Genomic DNA, 14,359 nt, shown 5'->3' on the forward strand with positions numbered 1-14,359 from the left:
TATATGTTAGATAGGTACACTATTGATGTACATGCACTAGTACTCATGGTTCTCTTGGAGCACTACTTTGGCACGAATCCAGCTGTAACCGTTAATGGTCAGAAACCCATGTCCGAAATTTGTCGTGTCACTCACGCATCGTTTTTTAATCATAATTTACTTGTTAATTGGAGAATTCAAATCCAACTGGTAATGGTACATGCCAGTCCTACACTGAACCTAAAATGGTAGTCATGATCCATTCATAACCTCCAGGTGGGAAGATATGTGCCCTTCTAACTCTCAGATTGTCGTGTCACTCACGTTTGAAAATGGCCATATATATATATATATATATATATATATAACATATAATCAGCAGAGTTCTGCCCTGGAGAAAAACAGCAGCCATATAAGGGAGTGTTATTATATGATTCTCTTGGCAGTTCCAGCTGCAGGCAAAGTTTTAGCTTGTTGTCAACACTCTCAATAAATGTCCTCAAAAACACAATCTGCTGTTCTGCCTATTAAAGATACTTGTACCTCGAGGATAGGCCCTAAATTTTCCACATGATCAGACACAGGGGCATCAAACGCAATCATAAGACACAAATTCTGATTGAGTACAAAGCAAATGACATGTTCTGTGTAAGAGATGTATCAACATGACAGAAAATAGTAGCATCTGTCTGATTTTGCCAAATTTCACACATACATCATTTCTGATACTGCCCTTTAAATATAACTAAACCTTTTCAAAAGGGTGGCCTTTTTTTTTTTCCAGGAAGAAGTGTTATATGAACACTGGTTGAAATTTGATAAGAGAAGAATAGTTTTCTTTTCATAGTAACAAGCATTTCATATCAGTTTTGATCTGAGCATACCAGATGGCCTAACATATGTGCCATGCATAGTTGAGAGAAATTGGAGAATATGAAAGTACAAATGTAAGAGGTTTTGAATTTACAACAGTGGAGTGAAACAACTTTCTCCAGTTGCTCTGACCCAGCATGGCTAGAAGAAATTCATTTCTATTAACCTTTAACCATTTTCTTTTCTTTTCTTCTAGGACAGCTCGCCATCTATTTCCAGTTGTTGACAAAATGAATATGTGGTAGCACAGTCACCAGGCTGTAAGCTATAAACTGTGACTGATGTCTGCAAGATAGAAAATGGCTTCCGCTACAATCATCTAGCATGCATCGATGAACCTGTTTCGACCCTTCATTAGCACTGGCAAGCTGTTTGGAAAGCACAATGTTCATGATATTCTGGCATTGTGTACACTTAATGTATTCTCGATCCAACTAATGGCATACTATACTGAACATCACTTCAGAGATGTTCAGGAGTACAATATGTGCATATTAATATTTACAGACAGACTTTTGTGATGGCAGTGAATGCCTTGGTGTAATGGAAACTGTCTAAATAATGCAGTTAATCTACAAGTCATTATTTCATGAGGCTTTGGATCATGATAGGAAACCACAGCAAAACAAACTTTTGAGCAGCACTATTTAATTTTCATCCACTGTGGCTGATGAGCAAGATGTCATTTCATATTCTGGTTAATATTTGCATTGACAAATCAATTACAGTTATACCATCACTTACAGCAAAATTTCTGTTTCTATTCAAAATAGAATACATAACCTGTATATTGTTTTTACACAAGTACATTGGATATCCAACATATAAAAAGCCATGAAACTAGAATGTAGAATTCTTTGAATATTTTTACATATTATTATAGAAACATAATGTCTATTGATGCTACATCTATATTCACACTATCTTAACTTTTTACAACTAAGGATTTATTTCTGACAGACAGAATCTCCCTTTGAACATTTCAAGTTTCAACATTCTTGCTCTCTGTGCCTTTGTGAAACTTGGAAAATTTGATTTAAGAGCGTTCATGAACTATTATCATTTGAACTAAAATGGCACTAATCAACCAAAGTGGATAGATAAAGTGCATCTGAAAAAAACAAATAACACAACATTACAACAGAACTTCAAAGAAGATATTTCGGTAATGTCAGACACAATACAAAATTTATATCAAGTTGATAAAATAATCATACGCACAAGAGATTCCTCACTGTTACTATCTATTTCAGGAGGAAGTCTGGACAGTAATAATGTGTAATTCATAACACAATCTTGGGGTAATTTGAATACAAACCATGTTGAGGGTGGGGGAGAGATTGTTTTTTAGCAAGCAAATACAAAGATCAGTCCCCTGAGGAAACATGCAAACACACTCTGCCTAACCTTTGAAGCTGATGTGATGGCAAATTTATATTGGGGATGAGTCAGCCACAATAAAAGATCTCAATAAAAAAATGTTGCACTTACGGAGGGCAAGATATAACAGGCACACACTGTGATTTCCAAAAAGATAAAAAATGGGCAAGCTAGAAATGGTACTGTTATCTCAGAAAATTCCAATGCATCTTCTTCTCCCTTGACCTTTGTGCTTTAACTAAAAGGTTCTGCCAGTGAGGACCGCTTTATTTTAAAGAGAAAGTCAGGTAATTTTTTGCATCTCAAAGGGGCATTTAGTCATCTGGATCACAGTAACTGCAATGACATTAATTCTAAAACCAGAGCCCTCTACAGATGAATCTGACTTCAGAGCATTGTAACTTGAATAAGGCAGCCATAACTGGGGGGGGGGGGGGGGGGGGGGGGCTTCCAAAGAAGAACAAAAGCACTTTCAATGAGTTATGCAATGAGCCAGTTGCATTGCTATGTCGGTGCATAAATTATATTTTGTTACGCATACGTGAAGCCTCTCAGTTAGAAATTACCATAAAAAATGGTACCCAAACTGCAATGGTCTATACAACCGCCTTTGTTACAGTATTAATACTCCAATAAAACAGGAATCTCACGTTCCATGATTCTCTTTTCTAGTTGCTATTTCTGTACTCTGTATTTGTTTGTCTTTCATTTCTCTTCGTCGGTAAACATGTCTTCGGGCGACACATCCATTGGGAGGAGCATAATCTCGTCTTTAAATCTGAAGATCCCTCAGAAATCCCAGCAATAAATTTGTACTGTTTTGAAGCTGATGAATTATGACAAAATTAATGATGATGACATTTTTCATGGCATGCACTGCGAGATGGCATTCTACAGGGATGGTGTTCCATCCTAGCCATGTAACCGTTTGACATACGTTGTATGTGCTAAGCACTGGGGGAGACAGTTAATTCTACTACCTTAAAAGTGGAAATTTTCGCGGTGTTGAAATTTTTGCGCATTTCGCGCAACCAGAAACTAGCGCAAAATAAAAGCACTTGAATATTTTTGCTTGCCATATGTTCCTGTGCGTGATATCTTGATTCTGCAGAATTAAAAACATGTGAAACTCTTCTGACCCGGCCAAGAGCTACAAATTAGTCGCGCGAAAATATCCACTTTTACAGTAGATGCGTGGATGCGGTAAACCTGAAGCAATCGATGACAACAAGTTTGAATGAAATCAAAACTCTATTTTTCAAAAACTTGTGACCCGGTGCACATTCTGCAAGTCATTTCAGATAACATAAAACAAATCTGAATGAAATAGAAACTTTATTTTTGTAACTAAGCTGTGACTTGTGTGTCTACAAGTCGTTTGACCTAAAATTATTTAAATGCTTTTGTCACAAATGTCTGGCATTGCTCGTGCCATATACACATGCACTTTTAATTTGTCAATGGTGTAACACTGATTTCTATTTTTCTTGACAGATGGTAGTCCCGGTAATCAAGATTCAAGAGCATGTATCAAGGATTGTGTATATCATGTCGTGCTACAATATGCTGTTTATGATTTATAAAACAAAATTGTTTTTTTTTTTTCAAAGAAATGGTATCCAATGTTCTTTGGTTACAAAAAACATGGGAACTTTTTCACACGTCATGGCATGTGAATGATCAATGCTACATTTTGAAGGTCCGTACATGTGATATTTAAAACAGCACAATTCATAATCAAATGGTATTACATATTTCCTTTACCTTGTGTGACAGCATCTACATATCTTGAACAAATTATACAAAATAAAATATTTTGTATCTGATACTATCAAATGTGTGTATGCAAGTGTATAGTATCAAACAACACACTACAGACTTTAGCTGGTATTACTATACAGATAAAAATTTACATGTTGTTGAACTTGCAATAAAAAAAAAAGAAGTCAGGCTACACATCACATTTTGTACAGTGTACTTGCATAGTACAGTGTACAAATGTACACATACAATATAATTCTTGTACATTGCAATTTTAATGAAACTTTTCCTCATATACCCTTGTGTACAATCACAATGGAAAAGGGTATGCAACATATTCAAGTAACATGTTGTTTTCTAAATAGTACTTTGAATATCACAGCGAATAGCTACATTGTACATACTGTACGATGGTGTGGGATTATACCTACTCAATCATCACTGCATCTCCTTCAACCAAGAATGGTATAAACTGACTGAACTCTCTCCAGAGCATGTGATTTTCACAAAATATCCTGTTTGGTCACTTGACTTATTGCTTACCACCATCCATCAACACTAGATCAGTAGGAAAGGGCAATCGGTACCTCATCTAATATGTGTCGTACCTGCATGGTTGTTGCACAGATACAACTGGAGTCTTCTGTTTTTAACAAGGAAACCCATTTAGTACTCAACCGTGACTCAGCTCAGTGGCTGTGTATTGCACTGTGAGGAGCACCAAAAGTGATTTTGCATTCAAGAACATCTGACAAATGTTTAGAAACCAAGATGTGCCTGCCGGGAACGGCATACAATGATGACAGCATGCTGACTAATCTATTAATCTCCCAGAGCACCACATGTTATGGTTGGAGCCTGAAAGCAATGCGTTGAAGCCGATGCCAAGGATGACAACAGCATCATGCAATAGTAATGAAGGAGACCTCTGATTATGCATTATTCAATGCTCATTAACAACGTGAAATGACACCATAAAATGAGCCAACAATGGAAAGGGGTGCACTAGAGGAATGGCTCAGGGTTTGTTTTGATTTGTAATACAACAGGCACACTCTGTTGGATAACAGCTCCATTACATAAAATCTGATCCCTCTGAAAATGTCTCAGTAAAAATCATCAAAACACAAGAGACTGCCTTTGTAATAATTTGCCTTTTTACTCTCAGAAACACAAGTTCCTTTTCAGTATTGTTGCATAAAATGCCTCAAGAAAAATTCATTATGGAAATCACACATTGTATGCAGAAGTCCTAGAAAAGCTGGGTTCTTTTGATATATCCTAACAACTTTCGAAATTAGTTTTTGTTTTTACTTTCTTACTTGTTTCTTGGTGCTTAAATGCACCATGGCTAAGAGACAGTGGGCAAATTGTAAGAACAGTATATCGTACAACAAGTACAATAAATAAGCAGCAGTCTCGAAACCATCCATCCCACTGTGGAATAAGCTCCAGATATGTTTCAGTTACTAGCTAGTCAGGCAATTCCATGCAGCTTCAACAGGCATTTGAGCGAATTCAATAGATTTATCACATCAGCTTGTAATGTCCTTTGGCAGTACTCTGTCACACAGAGGAAATTTGTGGTCACTTCACTTACAATATCAAGTTTTGCCCCCCCCCCCCTCCAAAAAAAGAAAAGTGATTTTCATTACAAAACTTCATATCATTAAAGCATCTGCCCTGTCTGATTACAGCCTAGGCCAATGCTTTGAAATGTGCCCAATTATGCTTCAGAGATGATCAATAAAAATATATCGTGTACAAGATATTCAGTGCTTTTCACTGATGATGGAATCTGATGAAATTGTATCAAATGTCTCTTAAGACTAATTTCTGATGTACACTTAAATATACAGTGAACACATCTACACCAAAAGAATGACAAACTAGTATGCTGCATGTGCCTCAAGGTAAACAATTAAAGCTCTGATGGAGCCAATAGAGAAGGTGTGCATCAATTATGCTAGACAGATATTGTCAGCATGATGATTTGGAAGAATTCAAATTCTGCAGTGTATGCTCTAAAAGCAAAGTGAAGAGGTGGGGCAGATTTGCACTCTGTTTAAACACAAAGGTCATCATTGATATCGCAGTCTGCTGCTAAAATCACAGTCAACAACAACATAATAAAAGTCTGCAAAACAAGTACAAGTGGTACAGATCAATTTGGTTTCTTTCAAATTTGACCGTGGCACAGGACATAGCCCATTATATGTAAGTCTATATTCATTTTAAACATTTGATCCTGTATCATTGTGACACGAGGCTGGCATGTGTACATCCCTACGTCACAACTCTGTCTCACACGTACTATAATTCTGAGAAAGTGGTGCGACGTTGCCTTCCTCTGTGACATTCGACACCAACATTTTCTCTGCTAATGTAAAACGGTAAATATCAACTTACTTTTAAAATTCCACAAACCAAGGACGACCACGTATACCGTATGTTGCGGTCACACACAGTTCATTACGATCAAGAGTACAGTGCGTTGCTTGCAGGATGAAGGATTAAGTAACTATATTACTGCAGAGAGATGAGGGTAGGAGTTTGAATCAAGCTCTCTTCAGCAGAATGACCAATAGTCGGTGTGGCAAAGCACCAATGCATCATGTATCACATATCACTGTACACTGTAGTAAATGAAATCCAATCCCATGATAAGGGTTGATGCTCTCGCTCAGATAAAGCCAATAAAGAGCCACAATACAAGTGAATAAAGGAGAACACATGATTGATAGAAAGAACCTTCTAAAATTATCAATTGTCTTGCTTGGGGGCCTACACAATCATAAAAGTTGCTTCCCATTACTTCATGTACATGTAAATGGCTCATTGCAGGTCTCCGCAAAAAATATCTAATCAAAGGCATCAATGTCTATCTTCCTAAGATGTTAATATATTTCTCAGCAGCAGCTTTCTCTCAATGGAACCACATTTCTCTCTCCACATCATCTCCCAACATTCTAATCTCTTTCTCTCCCTTCCTTCCTCACCCCTCCCCACCCCCCCCCCCAAAAAAAAAGGGAGAAATACTGCCATCCTATGTGTCACTCACCCCTGAATGTGACTCCGAATGACTTGACTGCCGGCTGGAGGTGCCCTTGGCGTTTGAGTTGGGGCTGGTTGTCGCGTCCTTGGGGCCATCGCTCTTGCTCTTGCTACCACCGTTGGGCAAGTCCTCATTGGACATCGAGAGCTGCCGCAGTGGCTTGTGGGTCAAACTCATCCTGTGCGCAAGGAGGAATAGAAAAGAAAAAGGGGACAAATTACAACTTTAGACCAGAGTCATGGGAAGAGGCACATTGTGTGTCATATATGGAGGATGCACCACACAGAACATATCTTTTTTTTTTTTTTTTTTTGGGGGGGGGGAGGGGGGAGGGTGGCTTTGGGCACTCACATCAGATTTCAAAGAATGCAACAGGATACTGACCACCCACTCTCGACGCAGCTCTGTATGCACTTACGGGGCGCAGTGAGAGTCTGTGTGCTAAACAATTACTCAGATTAAGTGGTGGGTCGTGAAGGTTGAATTTGCAGCCTTCCAAGAGAGGTCATGAGTGTATCATCTGCTACTAAAATGCACAGTGACTATTATACACTGGACTGCAAGTCAGCACGTACATGTACAACCTGTACAAAATGCGACCTTGACTTTGAAGAGACATACATGTAGTTTCAAAGAAAGACCAATGAATGTGGCATGCCAGTTCATGGCTAGGATGTTAAGTGTTTACTCTGAGAGTTAAAATTGATAAACAACAAATAAGAAAAAAATACTTTCTACATTTAATAGTCAATCATTTCTAAAGTGCTAATCAGCATACACACACACAAAAAAAAAAAAAAAATGACTAAATGCGGGCAATCTCCATGGGAAAATTTAACCATTGTCCCCAGGCCCTTGGTGTCTAGTATACACTGTAGCTCGATCCTTTCTCATCATCTACTAACTGCAATATAGCCAGCCCACTCAGGTATAACAATATGCCTCAGTGCAACAACAAGGCCACGGTGACACAATAGGGACTGGAGACATAGGTAATTCCCTCTATCTGTTGACAGTTGGTTCGCAGATATTCATACCAATCAGCAAAGATAGCAATCCAGTGGATGTGACAAATTGTAAATGAGGCAGAGGAAGGGTTCATCAAGACATAGTGTGAAACCCGATATGATTATGATACAGTCTTTATTTTTCATCATGTTCATAAACTAGACTATCTCTGACTTACAATTATTCAAAATTAATTCATGCAATTTAAGAGTATGTTGTAACATAATTAAAATGGTACACTTTCTGTACAGTATTGTACAATGTACAGCACAGTGTACTTTACGTTCACAAAGTGTAAACAAAAACACTTCCTCATTCATACAGATGTACGCTCTATGAGAAATGTAAGAAAGACCAGTGATTCATTCTGATATTAGGCCTCATCAGCAGATTACACTACACGAGGAAACAGGTCTATAAACTGTACAGGGGTCCTGATGTAATACATGTTTCAACGACAAGACAAAAATGCCAATGATGTGGCCAAATGGATGCATGGTGTAGTTAGATGGACAAGGTTAATCGTGTGCGCAGGCAAGACTGCTTTAGCACCAATTCAAGAGTGATTAAACGCCTGGCTTCATTGCGAATGCATCTGATTGCATATGCTCTCAAGCGAACTCATGGCAGAATAATCGTTGCACCGACACTGCATACAGACACTGGCGAGTGGTAATTTCTTTCCTCCTCTGTTTAAAAGATGTTCATGAACACTTTCTTTTTGCTTCATAATCACACAATATGGGCACTCTTCAAACCACCTCTGAGTATGATTTCATGGCAGTTTAATAATCCTCAGATGATAAACTGTGAAAGTGAAATCTTGGTTCAGAGAAGCAATATCTTCCAAATACAAATCAATGTAATTACATCCATGAGAAACTACAGCTGTGCAATTTACAAGCTATGTAAAGTGTCACTCAAAAGTGCTAGGTAAAAGTACTACAAGTGTAAGTTAGTTTCACAATGTCCCAATGGCATCATGATTAAAATAGACAAAGAAAAACAAAGCAAGGCACTATACACTCCAATATACACTGTTCTATCACATTATGTACATGAAAACTGGTATGTTTATAAACAGTTTGATACACATACGCTCATGTCTTGAAATGAGAAAACTTCATTGATCAGATTCACAAATAGTGAACAGCTTACTTCCGGGGCTATGAAAGGCATGAAGTCATACAAAATAACACATCTCAATGTATACTGGGAAAAAACAATCCCTGAAAAGAAAAGAAGTGTTTCTCATTTGCTTCAACAACAAAAAAAGAAAAAGAAAAAAAAAAAAAAGAAAAAGGACTTCCTGTGTCTTGGAGGATGTTCAGACAAACATGGTGTCCTTGCTGTTTTGATATGAGGCATGTAGGAAATGTTTGTTTGGTTTGAAGACACCAATGAAGCCACTGAAATCAAATAAAACTGTTCATGTCTTGAATATTTGAGGAGTGGCCTCCTTGTGATGTACAAAAAGTACCTGTAAAAGTCACGTACACATGACCAACTTGGCTATTTTTAAGTCCCCTCAGGAGTTATTACATTCATAATACTCAAATGACCACAATAATGTTTTTATGCACGTGTTTACATTTTGCCTTGCAGTCTTTTCCATCTTGGAATTAAAAGGACTCTGTCTCCACAATCTTGGTTTGTCTTTTGTATGAAATTGTTTGCATGAAGAGAAGATTTTGATGTGAGAATACAATAGATGGTTGAATAATCAGAATAATGAACACGGTAGACTGGTTTTTTATAGAAAACTCTACAGATTATAAAAAAATCTTCCATCATGTCAGAGCAGAATAATCATAACAATAAACATGGTAGATTTGCTCTTTATAGAAACTCCACAGATTACAGTTTACATATCTTCTATCATGTTAGTGAAGATATTTGGAAGTGCATACATTTGTAGTTATTAATGATGACTTCTTTTTTAATGCTGAATAGAAGAAAATAATGTTTCCTTTTCATATATTTTATCCATTTTTGTACATTTTCTATTACACATTTTTTCATAGCCTTGAATGTGGATTTATTAATGCTGCTTTCAAGAATGTGCTCCTAAATCTAATCCAACAGAGATACATTGTATGTATTCCCTACAGTTATTTTCCAATTGCACTTCATAGCAGCCACTGGTTGGAATGACACATGGAATGAAGGGGAAGAGTGGAGAGATTGCTAGTCTACTACTAACAGAAAAATGAAAATGAATGACATCATAGCAACAATAGAATAAGGACAGTATGGCAAGAGCTCTCGAGTTTAAGAAATGGCTACTGGTCTAATTTTGAAGGCAAGAATGAAGTGAATATTTCATAAAATTCAATTCGTTTATTTCCACAAATTCAATCAAAATGCTTCATGTCTCTCAGGCAGGACAAGTATGCTGTCAATACAATGTTTTGTAATATAAACTAAGAACTAGTACTATGCACAGGCTCACTACAAAACAAAGCAAAGCTTCATAAAATAATATCATATTTACACACACAAGTACTAAACTGAAGTTGAATGAATTAAAGAATGTCTGACACAGTATGCAAAAGAATCCAGTTTGTTGCTGCTGCACATTTATATTTCTAGATCTAATTTTTGAAATTTGCTGGAAGGATACAATACTCCATATCCCGATCCAAAATAAAAAACAAAACAAAAACAAAGAGAATGTGAAGGTTTGCAAAAAGTGGGCTATATATAGTACCTCTACTGAACCAGAGAATGATTTAAACTGTGCTGGGACAAAAGACCTGCCCACTTTTCCGATAACCAGGGGATCAAATTACAAAAATGGAATTGTGCCTTCATAACAGAGGAAAATGACCTGTCACTGATAGGGTGGCCAAAACTGAAATAGTATATCGTGTTGTGATCTGGAAAAGAAAGTGCAGTGCCTTCTACTGTACTGCACTGAAGTGGCTGCCGGTCACGTCTTTGCCAGCCCGTGTTTACCGCTCTATTTTCTATTTCTACACTGCAAACCCAATGTCGTTTTCTTCAAGGAAGCAGAAATTCCCCCCCCCCCCTTGCTACAGTTTTTATCAAAGTATTATCATAAATATAATTGTTATTATCATTATCATTATTAACATTATTATTATCATCTTTACCCCTGCCAAGGAGGTTATGTTTTTGTCAGCATTGGTTTGTTTGTCTGTGTGCAAAATAGCTTAAAATGTTGAGAACAGATTTGGATGAAACTTGCAGGAAAAGTTGATAATGGCACAAGAATAGCTGATTAAATTTTGGTAGTGATCTGCAAATTTTATGTAATTTTTAAAGGAATTTTTTATCTTTTGGCAAATACGGTCAATGAACTTGGGGGTCCAAGCTGCACATACTTGAGATTTGCATACGCCCACTATGAAAAGCGTGTGCTCTGCTTGAGGCGCTGCGCAGCATGCAGGAAGCTGATGATGTAAACCAAAGAGAGTACACAGAGTCTATTGTCTTCGGGTAAACTAAGGCTTCTTTATCACTGGGAAATTCATCAATTTTCAGCATGCATGTATGGTTAGAAATGAGCTGTTTGGTGGAGGTCTGATGCATTCTCCGAGTGCTTGTCTAGCTATTATTAGGTGATCCGAGTATCCTCTCGGATCACCTTCTGTATCTGTACGGATTCTTTGTTGGGTCTTCTTCTTCTTCTTCTTCTTTCTTTATTTCTGGACAAAATTTGTGTATCGATTAGCTCAGAAAGTGTTCTTCCTATCAATGTCAAAATTATACCATATATGTATCATGTCCCAAAGACGACGGGTCAAATAAAATCATAGTGATCAGTCGACCGTGACGTCACTATGACGTCATTATATGAAAACACATTTTCATTCATATCTCATTAATGGAATGGAGTTTTTCAATGAAATTTACGTCACATATATTTCAAATTATGCGGATTCTACTCATATTCTCAAAATTCATATTTTCTCTTAAAACGTGCGCGTACGCGCGCGTAGAAATATTTGTATGCTCAAATCGAGCTCAAAATTTTTTTGCACACGTTTCAGACCATTTGGAGCATTTTTTGAAAAATTGAAAAAATTGGACGGACGCGTACGCGCGCGCATATATACGCACGCACAGCTCATATGCAATAGAAATTTCCCGTTTTTTCACACTTATCGGATGCCTGAAATGTCAAGGAATATTTCTACCAAGTTTCAAGTCAATCCGACTCAATATGACGTCATACAGACCCGTCAAAGTTGAAATTCCGCGCGCGCGTCAATGGCGATATACAGTCCAACAATGCCAAAAAACCGCCAATTTCAAATCCGATTTTACTCGTCAGGATGGACGGTGACCCCCCATTTTCTTTACATATTCTGAAAGCTGATGAGTTGTACATGTCATTTCATGGGTTGACGATGCTGAAAAAATGATTAAAAGATATCAAATTTCTTAATAAAGTAAAAAAAGTAAATTTTCAAAATGACGTCATCAAATTTTAAGTTCATTCGAGCGTATCTCACTAATCCTTTGCCAATTTTCACCTAGATTTCAGTATGTCGTAGCTTATTAAATGCTCTTTCGGTAATATAAAAACAACATTTTGATTGGATGACGGCATCATCTCGTAAAAATGGATTAAAAGTAACATTGTTAAATTTGACCAGTTTACGTGTTATCTCTATGGGAGTGCAGTTTTTCTGGAAATGAAAACTGACATGACTATCTTTATCGAGCACTAGCTCACTTATGCTTCGGTGAATTTCTCCCATATTTTAGTATGTTGTAGCTGAGACTTTGGGCTATCGTAAGTGTGCCCTTCGTTTTTTCATACGGAGTCGGCATCATGCCCAAAAACTTGGTTGAAATTAAAGCTTATCTTCCATGTATTTTCATATTCCTTTCTTTCTGCAACTTTCTTTGCAATAACTCAAGAAAAACAAGCTCTATCAGCCCAATATTTTGCACATGTTTAGTTTATGTCACGTACATTATTTCATAAAATAACAACTACTTGATCGGACACCTTCTTGGGTATGTAAATTAGGGTCAAAGGTCAAAAATGTTTCATCCTGTATCTTGGTGAATACATGTCTTATCTTTCCCATATTTTGCATACGTAAAGAACATGTTACAAGAATCATTTCACAAAATAACCACTTTTTGCTCAGACGCCATCTTGTCTGTGCAAAGTAGGGTCAAAGGTCATATGTACTTCTTTCTTTATCTTCATTATCACGTGTTATCTCTATGGGAGGGAATTTTTCTAGATGTGAAAATTGACATGATTGTCTTTATCGACGACTAACTCAATTACCCTTTGGTGAATTTCTTCCAGATTTTAGTATGTTGTAGCCAATGTAATACTCTTTAAGTTTTCTTCAATCAAAGTTTTAATCGGATGATGTCTTCACCTCGTGAAATTAGATATAATGTAACCTTGTCAAATTTAACCAGTTTACGTGTTATCTCTATGGGAGGGAATTTTTCTGGAAATGAAAATTGACATGACGGTCTTTATCGAACACTAGCTCACTTACTCTTCTGTGAATTTCTCCCAGATTTTAATATGTTGTAGCTCAGACTTTGGGCTATCGTGACTATACCCTCCATTTTTTCATACGACGCCGAGATCACGTCAAGAAACTTGGTTGAAATCAAACTTATCTTCGATGTATTGAGATATTTCTTTCTTTCTACAACTTTCTTTGCAATAACTCAAGAAAAACAGCCCCTATCACGCCCATATTTTGCACATGTTTAGTTCATGTCACGTACATTATTTCATAAAAAAACAACTACTTGATCAGACACCATCTTGGGTATGTAAATTAGGGTCAAAGGTCATAAATGTTTCAACCTGTATCTTGGTGAATACATGTCCTATCTTTCCCATATTTTGCACACGTAAAGACCATGTTACAAGGATCATTTCACAAAATAACCACTTTTTGCTCAGATGCCATCTTGGCTGTGCAAAGTTGGGTCAATGGTCAAATGTACTTCATTCTGTATCTTCGTTATAGTTTATACCAGGGAGGTACCTCCCTGGTTTATACCGAATTTGGTACCAAAGATGGTAGACCTCACTCTCTTTTCTAAATGAGAATCCAAATATCACACGGCCAATGTCTCTAAACACAGATAAAATCTATATGGTCATGCCTATTGCGATCAGGACTCGAATCATTGATTAAAAAAAAAAATCGGATCACCTAATTTGTCAGTCTTGACAAATTCCGAGTCTAGTTATTATTATTATTATCATTATTATTAGTATTATCATTATTATTATCATCACCATCATCATGATCATCATCCTCATCTTCATCATCATAATTATTA

The 14,359-nt window shown here is 36.9% G+C and overlaps 1 protein-coding gene across 1 annotated transcript in view; it reads right to left on the reverse strand.

The window, feature by feature from the left end:
- LOC140240829 (ras-specific guanine nucleotide-releasing factor RalGPS2-like) overlaps positions 1 to 14,359 on the reverse strand; it is an 87,663-nt gene that overhangs the window by 43,251 nt on the left and 30,053 nt on the right. Inside the window, exon 3 of the mRNA XM_072320599.1 lies at positions 7,055 to 7,226. Coding sequence (XP_072176700.1) covers positions 7,055 to 7,225 — 171 coding nt within the window. The 5' untranslated portion in view covers position 7,226. The remainder of the gene's footprint in view (positions 1 to 7,054; positions 7,227 to 14,359) is intronic.

This window comes from Diadema setosum, chromosome 17 (genome assembly GCF_964275005.1).
Source record: "Diadema setosum chromosome 17, eeDiaSeto1, whole genome shotgun sequence".
In the NCBI taxonomy this organism is placed as follows: domain Eukaryota; kingdom Metazoa; phylum Echinodermata; class Echinoidea; order Diadematoida; family Diadematidae; genus Diadema; species Diadema setosum.